Source organism: Sus scrofa, unplaced genomic scaffold (assembly GCF_000003025.6).
Source record: "Sus scrofa isolate TJ Tabasco breed Duroc unplaced genomic scaffold, Sscrofa11.1 Contig1660, whole genome shotgun sequence".
NCBI classification, from domain to species: Eukaryota; Metazoa; Chordata; class Mammalia; order Artiodactyla; family Suidae; genus Sus; species Sus scrofa.
In genome coordinates, this window is record NW_018084929.1 from 22,829 (window position 1) to 48,360 (window position 25,532).

General features: G+C 49.7%; 1 protein-coding gene across 1 annotated transcript in view; it reads left to right on the forward strand.

Annotated features, from left to right (window-relative positions):
- The window catches only part of LOC110258246 (protein KIAA0556-like), a gene marked incomplete at its 3' end in the record, with an annotated part of 53,257 nt that overhangs the window by 15,309 nt on the left and 12,416 nt on the right, over positions 1-25,532 (forward strand). The window contains exons 2-5 of the mRNA XM_021081434.1: positions 2,489-3,350; positions 19,045-19,770; positions 21,342-21,547; positions 25,192-25,270. Coding sequence (XP_020937093.1) covers positions 2,489-3,350; positions 19,045-19,770; positions 21,342-21,547; positions 25,192-25,270 — 1,873 coding nt within the window. The remainder of the gene's footprint in view (positions 1-2,488; positions 3,351-19,044; positions 19,771-21,341; positions 21,548-25,191; positions 25,271-25,532) is intronic.

Consider the following 25,532-nt stretch of genomic DNA (forward strand, 5'->3'; position numbering starts at 1 on the left):
AATTGGACGATTGAAGCTGGGTTCCTGCTGTGTAACCCACCCTTGATGGTTCTCATTCTAAATTGCTCCGGAATCCTTCATAGCGGTCACTCAGGGAATTAGGCATTGAGTTAGGGCTTCGTCTCCTGGCCCTCAGGGAATCTTAGGGGTTGGGGGGCGAAGATAGGTATTGATGGACCCCTGTGGGGGTCTCAGATCCCATAGTCCAAGAGCAGATCTGAAGCCAAAGCTAGATGGAAAACGATCCGGGGTTGAACCCAGCAGGCTACCGTTTTTCTGATCAGGTTTGTTCTCTGAAGATTCTTAGAGAGCAGGGCTGCCTGGTGAGAAAAATACCTTGTTTATTGCCTTGTAATTCCAGAGGGATCGTAAAGCAGCCATTCTGTGCCAGGTATTTGCTGGGCCCTTGGACGTGATTGGTTGGGTCTCTGCTGGGTTGGAGCTTAACTTTGAATGAGGAAGACAACAAGTAAGTTAGAAAGCTGATGGGCAAGACCATTTCAGAGACCAGAAGGAAACAAAACAGGGTCATGGGCTGGAGAGAGAACTGGATGGGGCAGGGGCTGCTCTCTGAAGACAAAAAGAGCCAGCCTTGCAGGTCACCGGGACCAGATAGTCCAGGCCAGTGCCCAGGTGCTGAGGTGGGCATGAGCTGGGCAGGCTCAGGGAACTGCCATCAGAGCCGTGTGCTGAGAGCAGAAACAGGAGGGGAGAGAGGTCACTGCAGGATCAGGTCCCTTAAGCCTCGTTGGCTGCTGAAGGGAGCTGGCATTTATCCTATTTTGGTGACAACCCCAAATGCAGGTAGTAGGAAGTTAGTGGGTGGCTTTAAGCAGGGCTGCCATGACCCAAGTTGCTTTTTAAGAAAGGCTGGCTTTGGCGTTCCCGTTGTGGCTCTGTGGGTTAAGAACCCAACATAGCGTCTGTGTGGAATGTGGGTTCAATCCCTGGCCTCGCTCAGTGGGCTAAGGATCTGGTGTTGCCATGAGTTGTGGTATAGGTCGCAGGTGTGGCTTGGATCCCGCATTGCTGTGGCTGTGACATAGGCTGACAGCTGCAGCTCCGATTCAGCCCTTAGCCTGGGAACTTCCATATGCTGCAGGTGCAGCCCTAAAAAGACAAAAAGAAAGAAGGACAGAGAGACTGGCTGCTGTGTAGAAGATGAAGTGGGGCAGGGGGTGCAGAGTGGAGACAGAGCTAGGAGGCTGTGGTGTTTGTCTCCAGGAGAGATGACGGCAGCCCCACTGGGCTAGGAGGCAGCAGCTCTTCGGGAGAGGAGGTCAGATTCGGGAGGGGTTTTGGAGATAGAGCCGAGGGACTTTGGATGGATGGCCTATGTGAGTGAGAGAACAAGAGGACCCGGGGCCTCCTAGGTTTGGGGCAGCTGGTTGACTGGTGGAACCACTGTTAAGGTGGGAGAAGATGAGGTTTGGGAAAGTGGATTAATGATCCCATTTGGGACCTGACCTGGCTCCGCCTCCAGTGCTTCTAGGCTCTAAGCCTTTCTGCTTGCGTCCTCCTTCTTCCCAAAACTGACAGAAGTCTCAGCCTGTGCACGTGGCGGGGAGTCAGCGCCCCCAGGGCGGTTGTCAATAGCAGGGAAGAGAAACAGCAATGAACGCCCAGCTTCCTGCCTTTGCAAGGACACTTCTGAGATGCCTTCTGTGGGTGTCCCACCCCGAGGAAGCCCCAGTTGCCCACAGCAGTGACCTTCTCCTCCTCCCCTCCCTCCTCCTCCTCCTTTTTTGTTGGCCATGCCCATGGCATATGGAATTTCCCAGGCCAAGATCAAACCTGAGCCACAGCAGTGACAACACCAAATCCTTAAACCACTAGGCCACCAGGGAACTCCAGCAGTGACCTTCTTAAAACCCATTTGGGGTTTTCTCCTGCCCTGACTTTCCCTCTTAGAAGCACCTGCTAGTCAGCTTCCTGCACTCAAATCCTTGTCTCAGGCTCTGCTTTCAGGGTCCCCCCCTAAACGGGGCACCCATGGAACCTAGGGAGTCAGCATTTCTTGTGCCTTTTCTGACACAAAAGGCCCAGGAACCATACTTTAAAGGATGCTGCTCTAGGCAGTGGGAAAAAAAAAAAAAAAAATGACGGATTTCACAAAGGGATGTGACTGGGCCAGAGCTGCTCTTGTAGAAAATTAACTCTGGGAGCGATGTGAAGTTGGGGTTGAAGGAGCAAGAGGCAGGAAGCAGGGAGACCAATTAGCAGGCTATTACAAATGTCCCAGCAGGAGGTAATGATGACGAAGATGGCGATGGAGGCCGCCTCTTTGCGAAAGTCCTTTGATTTATAGCGTATGTACCATTTTGCACCGAAATGACTCAGAGCCTGATTTACCAGCCCCAGTGCTGTCGTTTCCGAAAGCTCGCGTTTCTGGCAGTCCACATTTCTCTTTTCTCGTCTGCCGCTTTCCAAATCTGAGACATCCGTTCGAGGCCACGCATCTTCATTTTGTGCAATTGTGTGTTTTCAGGATCTCGACATCGGGGCCAAGGATGTGAAGCTTTATGTCAACAAGAAGCTCATCTTTGATGGCACTTTAGACAGAGGAGGTGGCGAGGCCCCGGCTGGCCAGAGCATCCTGATGGGCCTGTCCCACGAGAGCATGGAGAACAGCGTTTCTGCCCCCTCGGATGACAGCAAAGACGCCCGCAAGATGGCTGGCACAGATGGGGACGAGGAGCTTGGTGTCAGTTATTCGCAGCCCGCAGAAAAAGCAGAGGATGTGAAAGTTGCTTCGCAAGGAAATGCATTTGGCGAAAGGATGAGTTCCCCTGATTGCACGAAAGACAGCTTGGCCAAGGCAGAGGAAGAGGTCAGCTGCTCAGCCGCCCCATCCTCGACGGGTGGCGCACCCACAGGCCCTCCCCACTCCCCCGCTGCCGAACGCCCTCCTTTTCTTGACCAGGAGCTGTCGCTGATCCAACAGCTGGAAAACCTCACAGGCAGAAAAATCTCTGAGCCGCCAGGGAAAACCCCATCTTGGTTACAACCTGCTCCCGCGGGGAGAGGCAGAAAGCAGGGAGGCCCGAAGTCAAAACCCCTCTGGCTGAGCCCGGAGAAGCCACTGGACTGGAGGGGCAGGCTCCCATCGGATGCTGTCATCCGGGAGGGGCCTGGGGAGACGGAGGCCAAGGGCCCCAGGCGTGAGCCAGGGCGGCCAAGCAGCTGGAATGTCATCGCCGGGGAGCGAGTCCAGAGGGCGACCCCCAAAGTCTGCGTTGATGACATCTTTAGCCAGCCCGCCAACAGGGAGCACCCCGCTAGTGGGAGGAGGGGCCTGAGGAAGGACCCCCGCAGCAACAGCCAGGGTGATGGGCAGCCAGCCGGCAGAGGTAAGCAAGCTCGAAAAGCAGTCTTGGGGAGTTCCACTGTGGTTTAGTGGTAACAACGTCCAATTGATATCCATGGGGACGCAGGTTTGATCCCTGGCCTCGCTCAGTGGGTTAAGGATCAGGTGTTGCCATGAGCTGTGGTATAGGTCGCAGAGGTGGCTTGGATCTGGTGTTGCTGTGGCTGTGGCGTAGGCCAGAGGCTACAGCTCCGAATTGGCCCCTAGCCTGGGAATCTCCATATGCTGCAGGCGCAGCCCTAAAAAAGATTTTTAAAAAAGCGATCTTGGCAGCCGTCTCACCTGAGCTGGGGCCGCTGATGGGCATGAAGGCGTTTTGCTCCCTGGACCTCAGGCTCCTCATCTGCAAAGTGAGGAGGGTTCTTCTCAACCAAGGGTCACCAATCCACTGTCTCGGGCCACAGGGGTGGCAGCCGTGCGTGAAATGGGCAGGGCACACTTCGCATGTGAAACTCATAGATAAGTTTGTCCTTGCTTCCGTGCTTGCAAAGCCTGGCTTTTCCAATTCAGACTGTTATTCCACCTCTGATAGAGAAGTTGGTCTCTAATTACTTCTCTTTACTCTTAACTGTATGTTAGAAAATTAGGGCAAATGTGATGATAAGTAGCAATCGAGGAGTTCCTGTTGTACTTTAGCAGGTTAAGAACCCGACGAGTATCCATGAGGATGCTGGTTCGATCCCTGGCCCTGCTCAGTGGGTTACGTATCCAGCTTTGCCATGAGTTGCCGTATAGGTTGCAGATGTGGCTAGGATCTGGCGTCGCTGTGGCTGTGACCTAGGCTGGGGGCTGTACCTCCAATGTGACTCCTAGCCTGGGAACTTCCATATGTTGTGGGTGTGGTGCTGAAAAGAAAACAAAACAAAACATAAAAAATAGCAATCGATTCTTGCCTGGGGGTCGGAAACACTCTAGGGTGCGGTGGGGACTGTGGCAGACTGGAGAGCACAAACACATCTGAAGGGGGCATGGGGGCATTCAGGAATTCAAGGCCAATGGGCCAGATCTCCCTTTTCCTTTTACCGAGAGAAATCAGAAATGTAGACTCTTCTTATTTTTCAACATTGGCAACTGATGGAGATTATTTTTAAACCGCTCTGTGGGTCAAAAAAAAAAAAAAAACGCACATCTGCTAGCGGGATTCACCTGCTTTGTGAACTTTGCAGTAGATTATCTCCACGAGAACTGAAAGGAGGTGCCAATGGCTGGGTTTCTCAGTGTTTGCACTCAGATTTGGCCACTGGGACAGTGTAGCCTAGCAACTAGGAGTCAAACCATTTGAATTCCAACTCTGCTATGTATAGATCTGAGACTTCTAGAGCTGGGCACTTTCCTTTTCTGAGTCTCAGCATCCTCATCTGTGAAGTGGGAATGAAGCCCCATCCCCCGGGGGTGCGGTAAGAAATGAATGAGATGATGGATTCCAAAACGAGTGCCCAGAGCCTGGCATGTGGAAAGTGCTCCAGAAGTGGTGGCTGTCATTTCAACACTAGTTTCTAGATCCTCTACTGTCCACAGAGTACCTGGGCCTACCAAGGCAGGGCTCACCTCCAGATCCCTTGAATTTAACCCCACCCCTTACCACATAGGGGCACAAGTCCTGGAACCAAGCCACCTGGGCATGTAGCCTGGTTCCCCACCACCAACTGACACCGTGGGCAAGGTCTGAAACCCCCCTGAACCTTAGTTTCCTCCTTTATAAGGACATCAGTAATACCCAACCCATGGGGTACTGGGAGGATCAAATGAGATCATACCTGTGCAGCATTTGGCTTGGTGCTTGGCGCATAAGAGCATCCAGCAGATGTTAGCTGCTGCTATTCACCATCTTCAACATCACCGTCTTCATCAGCATCATCATCACCATCATCACCATCAGCAGCAGCACTATCACCATCATCATCACCACCATCATCACCATCATCATCAGCACCATCATCACCATAATCATTACCATCTTCATCATCATCTTCATCACCATCATCATCATCACCATCATCATCACCACCATCATCATCATCATCACAATCAGCACCATCATCAGCACCATCACCATCATTATTACCATCATCATCATCATCAGCACCATCATCATCATCACCATCAGCACCATCACCATCATCATCACCATTATCATTACCATCTTCATCATCAGCATCATCACCATGATCACCATCACCATCATTATAACCATCATCATCAATCACCATCATCACCATCATTATCATCACCATCATCAATCATCATCATCATCTGCATCATCATCACCATCCTCATCAGCACCATCATCATCACATTCATTGTTATCACCATCATCATCATCATCATCATCATCATCACCCCCACTCTATGACTACTTCTTGGTGTATCTGTCTGCAAAGCCAGTGCTTATATATTTAGCAGTGTTTATATTTTTAGTGTTTACTCCATTAGCATCTGCTCTATTATTTTTTAATTCAATGGATTTTATTATGTTTATAGCTGTACAACCATCATCACAACCTAATTTTAGAACATTTCCATCCCACCCCGCCCCCAACCATATCTCCCCCACAACCTGTCTCCTTTGGTGCCCATAAGTTTTTCAAAGTCCATGAGTCTGCTTCTGTCCTGCAAAGAAGTTCGTTGTATCCTTTTTTTTAGATTCCACATATAAGTGAGAGCATGTGACATCTGTGTCTCATGGTCTGACTAACTTCACTTGGCATGATGATTTCTAGATCCATCCATGTTCTTGCAAATGCCATTATTTCATTCTTTTTTATGGCTGAGTAGTATTCCATTGTGGATATGCACCACGTCTTCTTTATCCACTCCTCTGTTGATGGACATTTAGGTTGCTTCCATGTTTGGACTACTGTATATAGTGCTACAATGAACACTGGGGTACATGTACCTTTTCTTTTCTTTTTTTTTTTTTGTCCTTTTAGGGCTGCACCCACAGATATGGAGGTTCCCAGGCTCGGGGTCTAATCAGAGCTACATAGACACAGCAACGCCAGATACGAGCCATTGCACCATAGCTACACCTTCACCATAGCTCACAGCAACACTGGATCCTTAACCCACTGAGCGAGGCCAGGGATCAAACCTGCATCCTCCTGGATACTGGTCAGACTCGTTTCCGCTGAGCCATGTTGGGAACTCCACATGTATCTTTTCAAGTCATGGTTTTCTTCAGAGAGAGGCCCAAGAGTGGGACTGCTGGATCACATGGTAATTCTAGTTTTATTTTTTTGAGGAACTCTCTGTACTGTTTTCCATAGTGCTTGCACCAACTTACATTCCCACCATCAGTGTAAGAGGATTCCCTTTTCACCACACCCTCCCCAGCATTTATTGTTTGTAGACTTTTTGATGATGGCCATTCTGGCTGGTGTAAGGGGGTACCTCATAATAGCTTTGATTTGCATGTCTCTAGCATCTGCTCTATTATTGACTAGTGAGCAGTCCCCAAAGGTCTTGCAAAGTCTACACTTAGAAACATGGAGAGGGGAGTTCCCGTTGTGGCACAGCAGAAACAAATCCAACTAGTATCCATGAGGATGCAGGTTCAATCCCTGGCCTTGCTCATTGGGTCCGGATCCAGCATTGCCATGAGCTGTGGTGTAGGTTGAAGACTCGACTCAGATCCTATGTTGCTGTGACTGTGACATAGGTGGGCAGCTACAGCTCTGATTCCACCCCTAGCCTGGGAACTTCCATATGCCGTGGGTATGGCCTTAAAAAGCAAAAAAAAAAAAAAAAAAAAAAAAGAAAAAGAAAAAGAAAAATGGAGAGTTTGTGCCCTCTTCCAGACCCTTGATGTCACTTAGGGCACCAGAGAGAGAGGTCCCTCTGACACTGAGGGCCTCTCCATGGTGAGTGGCTGGCTCCCTTCTCCCAGGTAGAGCTTCCCCTACTGGTTCCTCAGCCTTACAGATTCTGCTGCCCACCCGCCACCAAGATTTAACCCTGAGACTGAGCACTGGAGAGGAGAGCAAAGTGGAAGACAAGAACCAAAGCCTTTTGAGGGCAGGGACTGTGTCTTACCTGTGTTGGGGTACCCACGCCTGACTCCTGGCAAGTCTTCGGCAGTGCAGGAAGAATGACGGAAAGAAGGACTGCAAAGGCTGGATGCACCGCATGTTTGCAGTAAGCCAGGCTCTCATCTGGGCGCATTACTCAAATGAGATCATTTAATCCTCACACCAGCCTCATTTTTCAGGCAATGAAAATGTGATATAATAAACAGGGTAAGGAATTCCCATTGTGGCTCAGCAGGTTAAGAACCCGACTAGTATCTATGAGGATGTGGGTTCGATTCCTGGCCTCGCTCAGTGGGTTAAGGATCTGGCATAGATCACAAGCTGCACACACCAGGTTGCCGATGTGGCTCAGATCCAGCGTTGCTGTGGCTGTGCTGTAGGCCAGCAGCTGTGGCTCCAATTCATCCCCTGGCCCAGGAACTTCCATATGCCACAGGTGTGACAAGAAAGAAAGAAAGAAAGAAAGAAAGAAAGAAAGAAAGAAAGAAAGAAAGAAAGAAAGGGAGGGAAGGAAGGAAGGAAGGAAGCAGGATAAGATGGGAAGTTCAAGATGGCATCACAGGAAGGCCCTGAACACACCTCCCATGGACACAACAAATCCACAACTAATTATGGGATAATTCCTTCTGAAAAAGACCTGAAAAATGGACCGTTTCCACAAGGAAGAGTGCAAGGACCGCAAGGATCAAGGCGGGTAGGAGAGGCAGAGAGAGGATCTCATCAAGGGAATAAAAACCACACCCCAGCCAAAACAATCCACAGATGGGAGGGATTATCAAGGTACCAGTTATCTTCCCCAGAGAATAAAGGCTTCAAGTGCCACATCAAACACCCAATCTTTGGATCCTGCACAAGAGAAATGAGCCCCAAAACATCTGGCTTTGAAAACCAATAGGGAATATGCCCAGGAAGACTAAGGTACTGCAGAGAATGGAAAAATCCCTTTTAAAGGGCTTGCTCACAGGCTAACTCAACCTGAAAACCAGCACAAAAGCACTGTATTGAAAAGCACATGGACCACCTGTGAGGGGGACCCACCTACTAATCTTGAAGCATCTGCTGGAGAGGCAGGAACCAGTTGGAATGCTCCCTGGGAACCGGTTTTGCAATCTCAGGCTACCTTACTGAGCCCAATGCTGGTGGGTACCATTTTGGAATTCTCCCTCTAGCCTGTTAGTGCCAGTAGGCACACCCCACTTAGAGCTCCATTCACCCCTGTACCTCGGCCAGGCCTCACAGCTGATTGGTTGATAACCCTGCCCACTAGCACTCAGCAGCCACTGTGGCCAGCTCTGCAGTCATTCCAGTGTCCAGCCCTTCCCACCAGTGCATGGCCGCAGCATCTGTGACCCTGCTACAACAAGAGGGTGCACACAGCCCATGTGGGGGATGCCCCTTGAGCACTTGGCTCTGGCAGCCAGGCAGGATTGCCTTTCTGAGCTCCACAGGACACCTGCATAAGGCCACTCTTTGATTTACCTAATATATAGAAACAAACACAGAGAATTAGGCAAAATGAGGAAACAGAGGAATATGGTCCTATAGAAAGAATAAGACAAAACCACAGTAGAAGTACTAAATAAACAGAGATAAGCAATCTACTGGATTAAGAGTTCAAAATAGGAGTTCCCATTGTGGCTCAGCAGTTAAAGAACCCAACTAGTATCCATGAGGATGCAGGTTCAAACCCTGGCCTCGCTCAGTGGGTTAAGGATCTGACGTTGCTGTGAGCTGTGCTGTAGGTCGCAGACATGGCTCAGATCTTGAGTTGCTGTGGCTGTGGTGTAGGCTGGCAGCTACAGCTCCTCTTCGACCTCTAGCCTGGGAGCCTCCATATGTCTCAGGTGTGGAGCTAAAAAGATTAAAAAAAAAAAAAAGAGTTCAAAATAATAGTCAAAAGATCTCGTAGAACTTGGGAGAAGAATGGATGAACACAATGAGAACTTCAACAAAGAGAAAGAAGATATAGGAAAGTATCAAACAGAAATTACAACTAAACTGAGAAATATACTGAAGGGATTCGACAGCAGATTGGATAAAGTAGAAGAACAGATCAATGAGCTGGAAGACAAAGGAATGGAACTCACCCAGACAGAGCAGCAAGATGAACAAAGAGTTTTAAAGAATAAAGGTATTTTAAGGGACCCTTGAGACATCAAGCAGAATAACATTCCCAGTATTGGGTCCCAGAAAAATAGAGAGAGAAAGAACAAGCAAAATTATTTGAAAAGATAGTAGATGAAAACTTCCTTAATCTGAGGAAGGAAAAAGATATTCAGGTGCAGGAAGCTCAGAGATTTCTAAATAAGATGAACCCAAAGAGACACATTTTAAGGCACATTATAAATTAAAATGGTAAAGAGAATCTTAAAAGCAGCAAGAGAAAAACAACTTGTGATGTGCAAGGAAAACCCTATAAGGCTGTCAGTGCATTTTTTCAGCAGAAACTTTACATACCACAGAGTTCCCGTTGTGGCGCAGTGGTTAACGAATCTGACTAGGAACCATGAGGTTGTGGGTTTGATCCTTGGTCTCGCTCAGTGGGTTAAAGATCCGGTGTTGCCGTGAGCTGTGGTGTAGGTCGAAGACTCGGCTTGGATTTGGCATTGCTGTGGTTGTGGCGTAGGCCAGTGGCTACAGCTCCGATTAGATCTCTAGCCTGGGAACCTCCATATGCCACGGGGGGTGGCCCTAAAAAGACAAAAAGACCCAAAAAATAAAAATAAAAAGAGAGAGAGAGAGAAACTTTACAGACCAGAAGAGGATGGCCTGACATATTGAAAATGCTGAAAGGGAAAAGAAGCTTCCAATAAGAATTCTCTGCCCAGCAAGGTTATAATTTAGAATTAAAGGAGAGGTTAAGAGTTTTTGGAGTTCCCATTGTGGCTCAGTGGTTAACGAATCCAACTAGGAACCATGAGGTTGCGGGTTCGATCCCTGGCCTCGCTCAGTGGGTTAAGGATCTGGCGTTGCCATGAGCTGTGGTGCAGGTTGCAGATGCGGCTTGGATCCCATGTTGCTGTGGCTCTGGCGTAGGCTGGTGGCTGCAGCTCCAATTCGACCCCATATGCCACAGGAGCGGCCCAAGAAATGACAAAAAGACAAAAAAAAAAAAAAAAAGTTTCCTAGATAAGCGCTTCGGATGGCACATGCACAGTATAGTATGTGGAATGGACGATCAACGCGAACCTACTGTATGGCACAGGGACATCTACTCAATATTCTGATAAACCTCTTTGGGAATGGATATGTGTATACGTGTAACGGAATCACTTTGCTGTATAGCAGAAATAATACACCATTAAAAATCAACTATACTTCCGTAAAATTTTTAAAAAAGAGTTACCCAGATAAACAAAAGCTAAAGGAGTTCATCACCACCAAACCAGCCCTAAAAGAAATGCTACAGTGACTTCTTTAAGCTGAAAAGAAATGATACTAATTAATAATAAGAAAACATGTGAGGAGTTCCCTGATAGCTCAACAGGTTAAAGATCCAGCTTTGTCACTGCTGTGGCTCAGGTCGCTGCTGTTGCTGCATGTGTCAATACATGATACAACAAAATGAAGGATACAAATCATGAGTCTCTCAATTGATGTAAAAAATACTTTTGACAATATTCAGTATTTACTTATAAAAATTCTCAACAAGATTGATATAGAGGGAACAACATAATAAAGAGCATATATGACAAACCCACAGCTAACATCATATTCAGGGGTGAAAAACTGAAAGCTTTCCCTCTAAGATCAGGAATAAGACAAGGATGCCCACTCTTGCCACTTTCATTCAACACGGTATTGGAAGACCTATAGCAATTAGGCAAGAAAAAGAAATAAAAGCCATCCAAATCAGAAGACATAAAACGGTCACTATTTGCAGATGACATGATAATGTATATGGAGAACCCTCAAGATGCCATCAGAAAAACTTATAACTAGAGTTCCTGGTGGCCCAGTGGTTAAGGACCCAGTATTGTCCCTGCTGTGGCTCAGGTTCACTTCCTGATCCAGGAACTTTTGTATGCCACAGGCACAGCCAAAAAAAAAAAAAAAAAATGAGAGGCAGGTGATGTCTTTAATGTTAAAAAATAGTTTAGGAGTTCCCATCGTGGCTCACTGGTTAACAAATCTGACTAGGAACCATAAGGTTGCGAGTTCGATCCCTGGCCTCGATCAGTGGGTTAAGGATCTGGTGTTGCCATGAGCTGTGGTGTAGGTCTCAGACAAGGCTTGGATCTGGTGTTGCTGTGGCTCTGGTGTAGGCTGGCGGCTACAGCTCCAATTAGCTTGGGAACCTCCATATGCCATGGGAAGCGGCCCTAGAAAAGGCAAAAAGACAAAAATAATTAATTAATTAATTAAAAATAGTTTTAAAAACCTTATACCTGATGAATGAATTAAGTAAAATTGCAGGATACAAAATCAATATACAGAAACATGTGGCCTTTCTATATACTAATAACGAACTATCAGAAAAAGAAATAAAGAAAACAATCCCATTTACAATTGCATCAAAAAGAATAAAATACCTAGGAATAAACTCTTTTTTTTTTTTTTTTGTCTTTTGTCCTTTTAGGGCCGCACACACAGCATATGGAGGTTCCCAGCCTAAGGGTTGAATCAGAGCTGTAGCCACCAGCCTACGCCAGAGCCACAGCAATGCCAGATCCAAGCCATGTCTGCGAACTACACCCCAGCTCACGGCAACACCGGATCCTTAACCCACTGAGCAAGGCCAGGGATCAAACCCACAACCTCATGGTTCCTAATCGGATTTGTTTCCACTGTGCCATGACCAGAACTCCTAACATACCTACAAATAAACTTAATGAAGGAGGTGAAATATTTGTGCACTGAAAACTAGAAGACACTGATGTAAGAAATTGAAGAGGACACACACGCAAATGAAAGATATTCCTTTCTCATCGGTTAGAAGAATTAATATTGGTAAAATGTTCATATTATCCAAAGCAATCTATAGGTTTAAGGTAATCCTCATCAAAATTCTAATGGCATATTTCACAGAACTTGAACACATAATTTTCAAATGTGTATGGAACCATAAAAGACCCCAAACAGACAAAACAATCTTGAGAAAGAACAAAGCTGGAGTTATCACGCACCCTGATTTTAAACAATACTGCAAAGCTGTAGTAATCAAAAGAGTTTGATACTGGCACACAAACAGACACACAGATTAATGGAACAGAATTGAGAGTCCAGAAATAAACCCACATATATGTGGACAATTAACCAACACCAAAGGAGTAAAGACATACGATAGAGAAAGGACAGTCTTTCCAATAAATGGTGTTGGGAAAACTGGACAGCTACATGCAACTAGACCCCTAACTTACACCATACACAAAAATTAACTCAGAATGGATTAAGGACTTGACTATAAGACCTGAAACTGTAAAATTCCTAGAAGAAAACATAGGCATATGTTTAATCTCAGTGACATCAGCCTTAGTGAAGTTTTTATGGATCTGCCTCCAAAGGCAAGAGAAACAAAAGAAAAAATAAATAAATAGGACTACATTGAACTAAAAAGCTTCTGTACAGTAACGGAAACCATTATCAAAATGAAAAGGCAACCTACTGAATGGGAGAAGATATTTGCAAATCATATATCTTTCTTTCTTTCTTTCTTTCTTTCTTTCTTTCTCTCTCTCTCTCTCTCTCTCTCTCTCTTTCTTTCTTTCTTTCTTTCTTTGCAAATCATATATCTTTTAAGGGGTTAATATCCAACATATATAAAGAACTCATTCAGTTCAACAACAAAAAAGCAAACAACCAGATTTAAAAGTCAGAAGGGTCTCTGAATAGATACTTTTTCCAAAGAAGACATACAGCTAACCGACAAGCACGTGAAAAGATGTTAAATATTGTTAATTATTAGGGAAATGCAAATCAAAATCACAGTATCACCTCCCACCTGTTAGGATGGCTATGATCAAGAAATAACAAATGGTGTAGAGGCTGTGGAGAAAAGGGAACTCTTGTACTCTGGTGAGGGGATGGTAAATTAGTACAGCTATTGCAGAAAACAGTATGGAGACGCCTCAAGATATTCAGAATAGAACTACTGTATGACCCAGTTATTCCACGTCTGGGTATTTATCTGAAGAACATGAAAACAGTAATTCAAAAAGATATATGCACCCCATGTTCATTGCAGCATTATTTACAAGAGGCAAATGTGGAGACAACCTAAGTGTCCATTGATGAATGGATGAAGAAGATGTGGTATGTGTATACACATATGTTCCATGTATACCTGTGTCTAGACATATGTAAGTATACGTATATATGTGTATCGCATATGTATATTTTACATACATATGCATATATATGTATTATATATGTGTCTACATGGAATAATACATGCGCAGTGGAATACGATTCACCCATAAAAAAAGAACCAAATCCTGCCATTTGCAAAACGTGGATGGACTTTGGGGGTATTATGCTAAGTGAAATAAGTCCAACAGAGAAAGACAAATACCCATGACCTCACTCATATATGGAATCTAATACACAAAACCAACAAAACAAAACAAAAATTCATAGTTACAAAGAAGAGATTAGTAGTTATCAGAGGGGAAGGCATTTGGGGTGTGGGCGACATGGATGAAGGGGGTCAACTGTAGGGCGATGGATGGAACCTCGATTTATGGTGGTGACCACTTGGTCATGTGTATGGACGTTCAACTACCTGACAGGTATATGATTGAAAAAGAAAAGAGAGGAGTTCCCATTGCAGCTCAGTAGTAACGAACCCCACTTAGCGTATCCAAGGGGTTGTGGGTTTGATGCCTAGCCTCGCTCAGTGGGTTCAGGATCTGGCATTGCCGTGAGCTGAGTGTAGGTCAGAGACGCGGCTTGGATCTGGCATTGCTGTGGCTGTAGTGTAGCCTGGCAGCTGTAGCTCTGATTCGACCCCTAGCCTGGGAACCTCCATATGCCGTGGGTACATATGGAAAACAAATAAATCAATAAATAGGAAAAAAAGAAAGAAAAAGAAAGAAAATGTGAGGCTTAAGTACCTTTCCTCCAGTCACAGAGCCTATAACGGTTAGAGCAGGATTTGAACCCAGGCAGCCCTGCTCCATCAACCGTGCTTCAAACTGCTAGCCTATGGTGTTGTTGCCCAGCTGTTGTCAGCTGCCTGCCCCAAGCCTTCCTGGTAAACAGACCCAAGGATCCTCTGGCAGTTATGAGGTGATGGGCCTTTTTCTAACTTGTCCATATTCAGAAGACTTTGTCTCACTTTAATTTCTTTCCAGGCATTTCACTGCTTGGCTCCACACACATTAAGAACTGAGCCCCCGAGATTTCATGCTTGTTAAGCTGATCATGCTAAGAGGGAAAGTTGCTTAGAAATTTTAAATTACTCATTACATAGAGCCAAATCCCATAGCTGTGGCCTTCAGGAAAGCTGTGGGCCAAGCCCTCCAACGGTTCTTGTAGGATGAATGACTGCTCAGGTTCCTCCCTGGGACTGGAACTGTGCTGTCACCATAAAGCAGAGCCTGGAAATCCTTGTGTCCAACAGAGTATCTCGTTGTAATGACATCTGTGTTTTGGCTGTGTCTTTATTAGAGGTCAGTTAGCTACAGGTGAATAAAATCTCATCAGCCCGGTTTGAACAGTAAAGGGTATGTTATCTGAGAAGCTCCTGGACCCCCAAAGACAGGAAGCCCATAGCTGCACATCACATGGAATTCAGAGCAGGGGTCAGAAAGGCAGCAGGGGAGTTGTCACTGTCACTCAGCATGTTAAGAACCCGTCATAGTGTCTATTAGAATGTGTCTTCTACCCCCGGCCTCGATTGGTGGCCTAAGGATTTGGCGTTGCTGCAAGCTGCAGCATAGATCATAGATGTGGCTCAGATCCTGCATTGCTGTGGCTGAGGTGTAAACCACAGCTCTGATTCAACCCCGAGCTCAGAAACTTCCATGCCACTGGTGTGGCCCTAAAAAAGAGAAAAGAAAAAGGAAAGGCAGCAGTCACCAAGGAGGCTTCTCTTGGACTCTCCAGGGCTGCTGGGCCCTGCCTCTGCTTCTCTGCAGGGCCATCTTCCCTCCCTCTTCCTCTGCACGTAGCAGGAAATGGCCTCACAGTCCAAATTTGATCCTTTCCCAGCTCTAGCTCCAGAATGCTATTCCAAAATCTCAGGGAAGAAGCTGATTGGCCGACTTGGGTCAGGTGTCCACTCCTTGTCCAATCAGCGCTGGCTGAAAGGCCATTCATTTAGAATAAACCTGGCGCTGTTGCCTCTCACTATGTGCCTTTTACTTCCCATTTTATTAGCAATTAATACCTACCTCTTGGTGGTGCCCATGATTTTTATAAAGTTCAGAACTTTGCAATTTCCACCAAGGAGTAGTTTTGAATCTTCAGTCACATCATCTCATATCACTGGTCCCTCCCAGACCATGTTGACGGCACATTAAAGCAATAGCTTTCCTGTGTCCATTCAGATTTGTGGGCAGGAATGTTGACAGACAGGACAAAGCAGTGATCCCAGCAGTTGCTGGACTCCCAAGGACTAGTGAGTCGTGTGTTCTCCTGCAAACAGGGCCACGTGGGCCCCAGCCGGCTGTCACATCTGAGAGGTCCAGGACAAAGTCCACACCTCTCTGCTTTCAAAACCCAGAGCACACATCTCGGGGAGAATAGGTCAGCAGGCAGACTCAGGATGAAAGCCAAGTCCTGCCTTTCTTGCACACCTGGGCAGAGAGAGGCAGGCTGAGTCCCTGACGCGTGTGTCTTTTGGTCCTTTCTCCTCGGTGCCCTTGCAGACCAGCCCGGCCTATTCATTTCATTCCGAGGCGATCAAATCGCAATAAACCGAGGTCGTGATGATCCCTATGGGAAGTTCCTTCTGCCAGATGTTCAGCCTCGTGCCTGGCAGGAAGGATGAGAGGAACTCCTGGGGTCTCGTTGATGACAGATGAGAGGGGAGAGGAGGTGCGGAAGACCCGACAGGTAGAGGGGGCGTCCCCCAGCCTCCAGGCCTGAGCACAGGGGGTACCCGATGGTGATGCCAACCACCCGTCCCTTTACTGGCTCACATTTATTGAGCACTTCCAGGCACCGGGTTTGTGCTGGGCCCTAGGATGCCGCAGGGACAGGGCAGAGAAGGCTCCTCCAAGGAGGAGGGTGTCAGGAAGAGCTGGTTAAATGGGGCTCTGGGGGAAGAGCGTCCCTGGCAGCGGGCATGGGAGGGCAAAGGCTCTGAGGCAGGGAGAGGCTCGTGTCCATGGAACAAAGCCTGGCATGGCTGGAGCAGGATGGCTGTGGAGAGACAGATGTGAAGGAGGAGAAGTCGGCGGGGCCCACACTCAGGGCCCTGGGGACACAGTGAGGAGTTTGATTTTCTTTATTCTCAGCCTAGGAGAGATATGCCAATTCGAAGGGTTGATGACAGACTGCATCTAGGTACCCAGAGTTTGAAGTGACCGAATGGACGGGTCATTGAAAGTGGAAGATGGTACCCCAGGGAGAGAGGCCAGAGCTTAGCCCATGACAGTGAGCAGGGCCTGCCCAGGAGCTGGATGAAGGCAAAGAGGGATGGCAGTTATCTCGAAAGGATGGGCTGGAGCTGAGGCTTTCAGGCGCAACCAGACTTAGAGCCTGGGGAGGAGAAGAGGATGCTGTGATACACAGGGAGATGCTGTCAGCCAGCCAACTAGAGAATCAGGAAGGGATAATGTCACCTAAGCTGGTGGTGGGGGACTGCCAAGTGGAAGTGCTTTGCCTGGGATGTCAAGCGTGGAACGAGGATTAAGAAAAGATTGTGTACTTGGAGTCACTGTGTGCTTGGAGAAAGCCGCTTCAGTGGAGGGTTGTGGGAATTGTAGGTCTCTTATGGATGCGAGGGATAGAAAACCACCAGGGATCTGACTTCAGGCATGGCTGGATCCAGGAGTTCAAATGATGTCATCAGGACTCTTTGTCTCTCAGCTCCCATTCCCCACACGGGCTTCATCCTCAGGCAGGCTTCCGCTATACAGAGTAGCAAATGGCCCCTGGCAATCCACCCTGCCATCCTACCAGCTCAGCAGTGCCAGTTTAAAGAGAGGCCCTCCCGCTCCCCGTAGTTCCTTTCTTGAGCCCAGCTTGCAAGGATGCTGTCAGCATTCATCTGGTCTGCATGAACCAAAAGTGTGTGTGTGTGTGTGTGTGTGGCAGTGGGGCGGGGGGAAGGGGAAGTGGTATTTGGGGGGGCAAAGCGACTGCTCTGCACAGAGGAGCCAGGTTGCAGGGGGTTGAGCAGGAGTGGTGGTGACAAGAATGTAGTGTCTGCAGTGAAAGGAGGGAGAAACTAAGACGGCAGTTGGAGGGAGCCACAGGATCAGGTCGGCTTTCTTTTTCTTTCAGGTACGAGAGATTTATGCATGTCTGCAGGCAGGGAGAGGGAAGATACCAGTGGGGAAGGAGTGATTGAAGATTCTGGAGAGAGGAGATAATTGATAGAGCCAGGCCCCCTAGGAGACAGGCAGAAAATGGAGTGCAGGGCGCAGGATGATATGAAAGGAGAAAAAACAGAATGTCAGTGTCATCAGCTGCTGTTTTTCCAGAATGACACCCTTCGATGGCAGTTAGCCGTGGCGTGGCTGTGAGGACAGGCCGCTGCTGGAGGCACATGCCAGGGCTTTTCTATCGCACGAGGAGGAGAGCCAGGCCTTCAGGGCCACTTCATCCCTCCCCCCAACCCCGAGGGCCAGGTCATGCCCCTCGTTCTCCGCGTGATCCAGACAAGGTTTCAGGTCTTGGAGCCAAATTAACCACATGTAGAAGTAAATTCCTTCCTTTGTATTATACCTGAGTTATTTGGCTTTTTATTAGAATCTCCCCTGATGAGAAAACTCATCCACATAGGGAACGTAGACAATAAGGTGTCCAAGAAGAAAATGCAAGTGTTTCCTATGCACTGCCCGGAAGTGATGATATTAACACGCTGGGACGCGCTGCCCTTGCTGGGCGATGCCGCATCAAAATGGCACATCTGGCTCCCCCCACCCCGCCCCGTTGTCACATCCTTTCGCAAGCCTTCCACCTGCCAGCAGGCAGTCGCTGAAAAAAACCCCGTTAGAGTCACGTGGCCGTGACAGCGTCCAGCGCAGACCCTTGGGGTGCTGACTCAGACGCCACAGGCGGCAGCGTCACCCCGGGTCATGTGGTTTCGGAAGTGGAGAATGACTTCCGGCAAAGATTCTCACACAAACCAAGGGCGTCCCCTTGATTTGCAGGGTAGGTGCATTCTTAGAAAAATCAAAGGAACCCCCCCCCCAAATACTTTGCTCTTTGTAAAGCCACGAGGTTCCAGACTCAGGTCAGTAATCATTTCCTTTGCAACCTGAATGATGGTGCAGGACAGAAGACCGTGCTCTGGATCTGGACACCCCCCCCCCGCCCCCGCCCCAGGCAGCACGGGATGGGTCACCTCCCTGGCCCCTCCCTTCGAGCGCCAGTAGGGCCGACAGGGGCCCTGGGACAGTCTAGAGCAGCAAACCACCCACTGGTTTCTAGAATGTCCCGCTAAGGGTGACACCCCCCCCACCCCCCGCTGAGAGCCTGAGATGGTCTCTCAGGGTCCCCACTTCCTCTAATGGGGCTTCGTGTCCTTCCTTCCAGAACACGCCTGGTCCACCGGGACACCGCCGCGGCCCCGGTGGCACAGCGAGCAGGAACACAGCTTGTGGGAGTCCTGGAACTCCCTCACGGCCTTTGACCGCTCCCAGCGGGGCCGCATCTCCAACGTGGAGTTCCAGGGGGACATCCTGGATGAGTTCCTGCAGCAGCAGAAAAGCAGCCGGCACAGCGACCAGCCGGCCCCGTGGAAGGAGGAGAAGCCGGAGCCCGTGAGCGAGCAGGACCCCGGCTCCCCGGAGACAGACGACAGCGGGGACTTCAAAATCCCCGTCCTGCCTTATGGACAGCACTTGGTCATCGACATCCAGTCCACGTGGGGGGACAGGCACTACGTTGGCCTCAACGGCATAGAAATATTCAGTTCCAAGGGCGAGCCGGTGCGCGTCGCCAACATTCAAGCCGACCCCCCGGACATCAATATCTTACCGGCCTATGGGAAAGACCCCCGCGTGGTCACCAACCTCATCGACGGGGTGAACAGGACGCAGGACGACATGCACGTCTGGCTGGCGCCCTTCACGCCCGGCAAGCCCCACTCCATCTCCATCGACTTCCTGCACCCTTGCCAGATCGCCCTGATCAGGGTCTGGAATTACAACAAATCGCGGATACACTCCTTCCGCGGCGTGAAGGACATTACGATGCTGTTGGACGGGCAGTGCATCTTTAAGGGAGAAATCGCCAAGGCCTCAGGCACCCTGACCGGAGGTACCGTATCTCTGTTAAGAATGTTCTCCAAGTCGGGAGTTCCCGTCGTGGCGCAGTGGTTAACGAATCCAACTAGGAACCATGAGGTTGCGGGTTCGATCCCTGCCCTTGCTCAGCGGGTTAACGATCCGGTGTTGCCGTGAGCTGTGGGGTAGGGCGCAGACATGGCTCGGATCCCGCGTTGCTGTGGCTCTGGCGTAGGCTGGCAGCTACAGCTCCGATTGGACCTCTAGCCTGGGAACCCCCATATGCTGCGGGAGCGGCCCAAGAAAAGGCAAAAAAAAAAAAAAATGTTCTTGAAGTCTCCCTCCTGCTACCCACTGAGGCTCTGGGGAAAATCTATACCTACGGGCTAGCCAGTGACAGGTGTCTCTTCTTTCCCAGACCTGGCCTGGCTTTCGCCCTTGGGGGCTGGGTGTGCGAGAGCTGACCTCATTTAAACGCCTGCCCTGGGTACCAGCCTCACGCAGCTTCCCTAGGGCCTGAGCCTGACATGAGGGCTCCGTGGGCCCGTGGTCCATGGAGGGAGTGCTCTCCGAAGGACCCTTAGGGTAGGGAGGGGTGCAGGATAGGGAAGGGGGAGAAGCTAGGTAAAGACACCGTTTCAGGGGAAACCCAGCCTCCACCTGATCCCAAGGGAAGCATCACTTTCAGGGTCTGTCGTGCCTCAAGGCAGAGCAGCAGGGCTTTGGGCTGCCCAGGCTCCCATGGTTGGGGACGTAATTCCCACACCCTTCCAGGCAAGGCTCCCCCTACAAGGGTCAGCAAGGATCCCTGTGGGGCACCATGGTACCTTAGCCATGCCTAAGAAACGACCCTACTTTCATGACCGGTCACAGTGATTCTCTCGAGATTAGGTGCCTTCATTAGATCTATGTGGTTTTTACGGTTCCTAAATTCCATTGGCAAATAAGGCTCAGTGACACAAATCAAGACCTGTTGGGAGTTCCTGTCGTGGCTCAGCGGTTAATGAATCCAACTAGGAACCATGAGGTTGCGGGTTCGATCCCTGGCCTTGCTCAGTGGGTTAAGGATCTGGCGTTGCCATGAGCTGTGGGGTAGGTCGCAGACGCGGCTCGGGTCCCGCATTGCTGTGGCTCTGGTGTAGGCCGGTGGCTACAGCTCCGATTGGACCCCTAGCCTGGGAACCTCCATATGCTGCAGGAGTGGCACAAGAAATGATAAAAAGACCAAAAAAAAAAAAAGACCTATTAAGGGGGAGTTCCCATTGTGGCTCAGTGGGTTAAGAACTCATCCATGAGGAGGCAGGTTCAATCCCTGGCTTTGCTCAGTAGGTTAAGTTTCCAGCGTTGCCACAAGCTTCGGGGTAGGTCACAGATGTGGCTCAGATCTGGCATTGCCATGGCTGTGGTATAGGCCGACCCCTACCTAGCCCGAGAACTCCCATATGCCGCAGGTGCAACCCTAAAAAGCAAGAAGGAAAAAAAAAAAAAAAAAAAAAGAACCCGTTACGGGGTTGGGATTGTCTAGTCCTCAGGTTGGGTGGGTTTAGGTTCTGCAAATCCCCAGAGGTGGACTGAGCTGAATTCTGTCTTCCCGGACGCCGTCAGCTCCAGAGCACTTTGGAGACACGATCTTATTCACGACCGATGATGACATCCTCGAGGCCATCTTCTGTTCCGATGAGACGTTGGACTTGGACGTGGAGAGCCTGTGCAGCCTGCAGGCCGAGGAGGCGCTGCGGAGGCCCAGCACCGCCGACGGCCAGGGCGACGAGCGGCCCTACACCCAGGCCGGCTCCTGGGCTGAGGACCAGGTAGGACTGGAACTGGGGGGACGGGGGCGCCCCACCCCAAAGAGGCATCTTCTCCCGACTCAGCCTAGAACAGGAGGGATGAAGATGGATATCCTTGAAGCCGCTGGTGCCCTGGTTTGACACTTCCCATTTTTCTGGTTCATGTTTTGTTCTCTATGTCATATTTCATTCCCTAATTATTGTGCTTTTTTTTTTTTTTTTAAACCAAAGGGAAGAAACTATTCAAATTTTAATCAAAGCGAGAGGAAATCAGTTCCGTGTCATCTCTGTCATTTAGAGGTTGGCAGTCTCCGGGGAGTTTTTGCTTGGGGTGGCGTTTTGAGCACCTGCTGTTGTTTTCGATGCAAGGGCTAGAAAGGCTTTTAATAAGTCGACGGAGAGTTAAAATAATGATGATCCTGGCAGTCATTTTGTGGACACACATCGCGACCCGGTTGTTACCGTGTTTAACCCTCCTGACAACCACTGGGGTGAAGACATGATCACCCCCGTTTAGGAAACCAAGGCTCAGACAGGCTGAGGGACCTCGCGGGAGAGTAACAAGGCTGGAACTTGAACGCAGGACTTCAAAGTCTATGGGTATTTTTTTTTTTCTTTTTTTCCCTTTTAGGTCCTCACTTGCAGCATAGGGACGTTTCCAGGCTAGGGGTCAAAACAGAGCTTCAGTTGCCATCTTACACCACAGCCACACAGCCACAGCAACTCGGGAGCTGAGCTGCATGTGCGACCTATACCACAGCTCACGGCAACACTGGATCCTTAACCCTCCGAGCGAGGCCAGGGATTGAACCCGCAACCTCATGGATACCAGTAGAGTTTGTTTCCACTGTGCCTGCCACAATGGGAACTCACATTTTTGTGTGTTTTTTGTTTTTGTTTTTGTTTTTTGTCTTTTTGCCTTTTCTAGGACTGCTCCCACAGCACATGGAGGTTCGTTCCCAGGCTAGGGGTTCAATCAGAGCTGTAGCCACCGGCCTATGCCAGAGCCACAGCAACACGGGATCTGAGCCTCGTCTGCGACCTACCCCAGAGCTCACGGCAATGCCGGATCCTTAGCCCACTGAGCAAGGCCAGGGATTGAACCTGCAACCTCATGGTTCCTAGTCGGATTCGTTAACCGTTGTGCCAAGACAGGAACTCCACATTTTTGGGTTTTTTTTTTGTGTGTGTGTGTGTGTTTGTGTGTGTGTGTGTGTGTGTGTGTGTTTTGTCCTTTTAGGGCCACACCTACAGCATATGGAGGTGAGACCCTGCCCCTTGCAGGGAAGCAGCTGTCCCTCCACCCAGACAGGCTAGGCCATTGTTGATGGGTGTCCTGATTTTTTCAAAGAAAGCCAGAAGTCTGGATTTTTTTTTTTTTCTTTTTAGGGCCACCCCTGAGGCATATGGAGGCTCCCAGGCTAGGGGCCGAACCAGAGCCACAGCTGCCGACCTACACCACAGCCACAGCAACGCGGGATCCGAGCTGCATCTGCAACCTACACTGCAGCTCATGGCAATCCCACATCCTTAACCCACTGAGCGGGGCCAGGGATCGAACCTGCATCCTCACAGACACTATGCCTTGTTCTTAACCTGCTGAGCCACACCCAGAAGTCTGGATTTTTATGTCACATCTCCCCATTAAACAAAAATGTTGGCGGAGCTCCCTGGTGGCTCCGCAAGTTAAGAATCTGGTGTTGTCACTGCTGTGGCTCGGGTTCCATCCCCGGCCTGGGAGCTTCCACATGCCACAGGCACGTTCCCCCCAAATACTGTTTGCAACAAATTCAGACCGTCTCTGGGCTACAAAACTTGTCTGTGATCTGGCTTTACTGCATGGGCCTCCAACTGGGAGACGGCCTTGAGGCCTTTCATTCCCCCAGCCTTTTCCAAATGAAGTCCCTGCTCAGGGACTCTGACGGAATCTAGTCCTGTGAGGGGCCGGTCTGGGCTGGAGCTGCACCACGCCTGCCTGGGTGTCCACATCAGTGCATCCACCAGGGGGCGTCCCAGGGGCCTCAAGGAGGGCAGGGTGCTGGGGGAGGCGAGAGAAGACATGTAGGCTCCAGGACAGCAGCACCAGCCAGGGCCAGAGCCTGCTGTGAGCATGGGTGACTTCTGGCAGAGTGCTTCTCTCCCTTCCTTCCCATCACCCGGCAGGGGCCTGGAGGGGCTGTCCCGTGGGGCTGGACCAGGGAGTCATCAGGGCATCATTGGGTAACGAAGCACCATCCCCAGTGAAACTCCTAAGATCCAGACCTCATTTTGCATCTCAGTTTTCCTGTCTGTGATGTAGGACCAGCGTTTCTACCCTGACTTATGGTGCAGCAATCTAACGAGAAAAGTGTTGGAGTTCCCGCCGTGGCTCAGTGGAAACGACTCTGACTAGGATCCATGAGGACGCAGATTCAATCCCTGGCCTCGATCAGGGGTTTAAGGATCCAGCATTGCCACAAGCTATGGTGTGGGTTGCAGATGTGGCTCGGATCTGGCGTTGCTGTGGCTGTGGCATAGGCCAGAGGCTATGGCTCCAGCTCGAACCCTAGCCTGGAAACCTCCATATGCTGCGGGTGCTGCCCTAAAAAGCAAAAAAAAAAAAAAAGAGAGAAAAGTGTACCCAGAGACCCAAGAAGTAGGGTGTGGCAGCCCACTCTGTCTATAGCCCAATAGCTCTTTACCTGCCTGCCTGTGGATCACCTGGAGAGCTTTTTTTTTGTCTGTTTTTTTTAGGGCCACATCTGCAGCATATGGAGGCTCCCAGGCTAGGGGTCGAATCAGAGCTGTAGCTGCTGGCCTACGCCACAGCCACAGCAACACCAGATCTGAGTCTCATCTGCAACCTACACCACCGCTCACAGCAATGCCAGATCCTTAACCCACTGAGCGAGGCCAGGGACTGAAGCCGCAACCTCATGGTTCCTAGTCAGATTCATTTCCACTGCTCCATGACGGGAACTCCCCGGAGAGCTTTAAAAATGTGCATGCATAGGCCCCAGGGATGAGAACCACTCCCTCTGAATTCACCCTCCTCCTTCCCTCCATCCGTCTCTTCCAATCCCTTTCCCTCCCTCCAGCCTTCAGCTCACTAGATTAACTAGATGGGTCCTTCTCTGTTTCAGGAAAATCTAATCACCTGAGCTGGTAGCATCAAACTCCTCCTCTGCCAATGACAGCTTCTGTTAAGGAAGCAGAGACACAAGGGTTCCTGCCCTCCCCCCATACTACCAGTCACAGAGCCCCACAAGTGCAGGAAACAGAAGAAAAGACACAGGGGGAGGAACAAAAGGAGTTCCCGCTGTGGATCAGCAGGTTAAGAACCTGACTAGTATCCATGAGGTTGTGGGTTCAATCCCTGGCCCCATGCAGTGGGTTAAGTATCCAGCATTGCCGTGAGCTGCAGCATAGGTCACAGAGGCGACTTGGATCCACGGTGGCTGTGGTGTGGGCCGGCAACTGCAGCTCTGATTCAGCCCCTGGCCTGGGAACTTCATATGCCGCGGATGTGGCCCTAAAGAGAGAGAGAAAAAAAAAAAAAAAAGGACATGGGGCTTTCCCTGGGGCACAGGGTGGGCAGCAGGAGCTGGGAAAACAGCCAGCCAGCTGTCTGGGTGTCGCTACAATCACCTGCTTTCCCTCTGCTTCTCCCCCGAAACCATGTGCAGGTCCTGGAGCCAGAGATGCCACCCAGTCCCCCTGTCCCAGAGGTCACCACTCCAGAGCCGGGCGTCTACCATGGGATCTGTGAGTGCCCTCTCCTAGGGCAGGGGCGGGAGCGGGAGGGGAGGGCCATGGCCACTTGGGACGGGGTTTCCGGGGACACTTGGACAGCTGGTACCTTGCACAGAGGCCGTAGGACAAGCAGGGGCCAAACCCAGCCTGAACTGGGCTCCCTGGCCCTGGCCAGGCGGAGGCCTTTAGAGGATGCCTGGCCCCCCTCGTGCCCTCCGGAGGCTGGGGGGATCTCTGCAGTTCACATACAGACGTCTTATGCGTCCACTGCAGC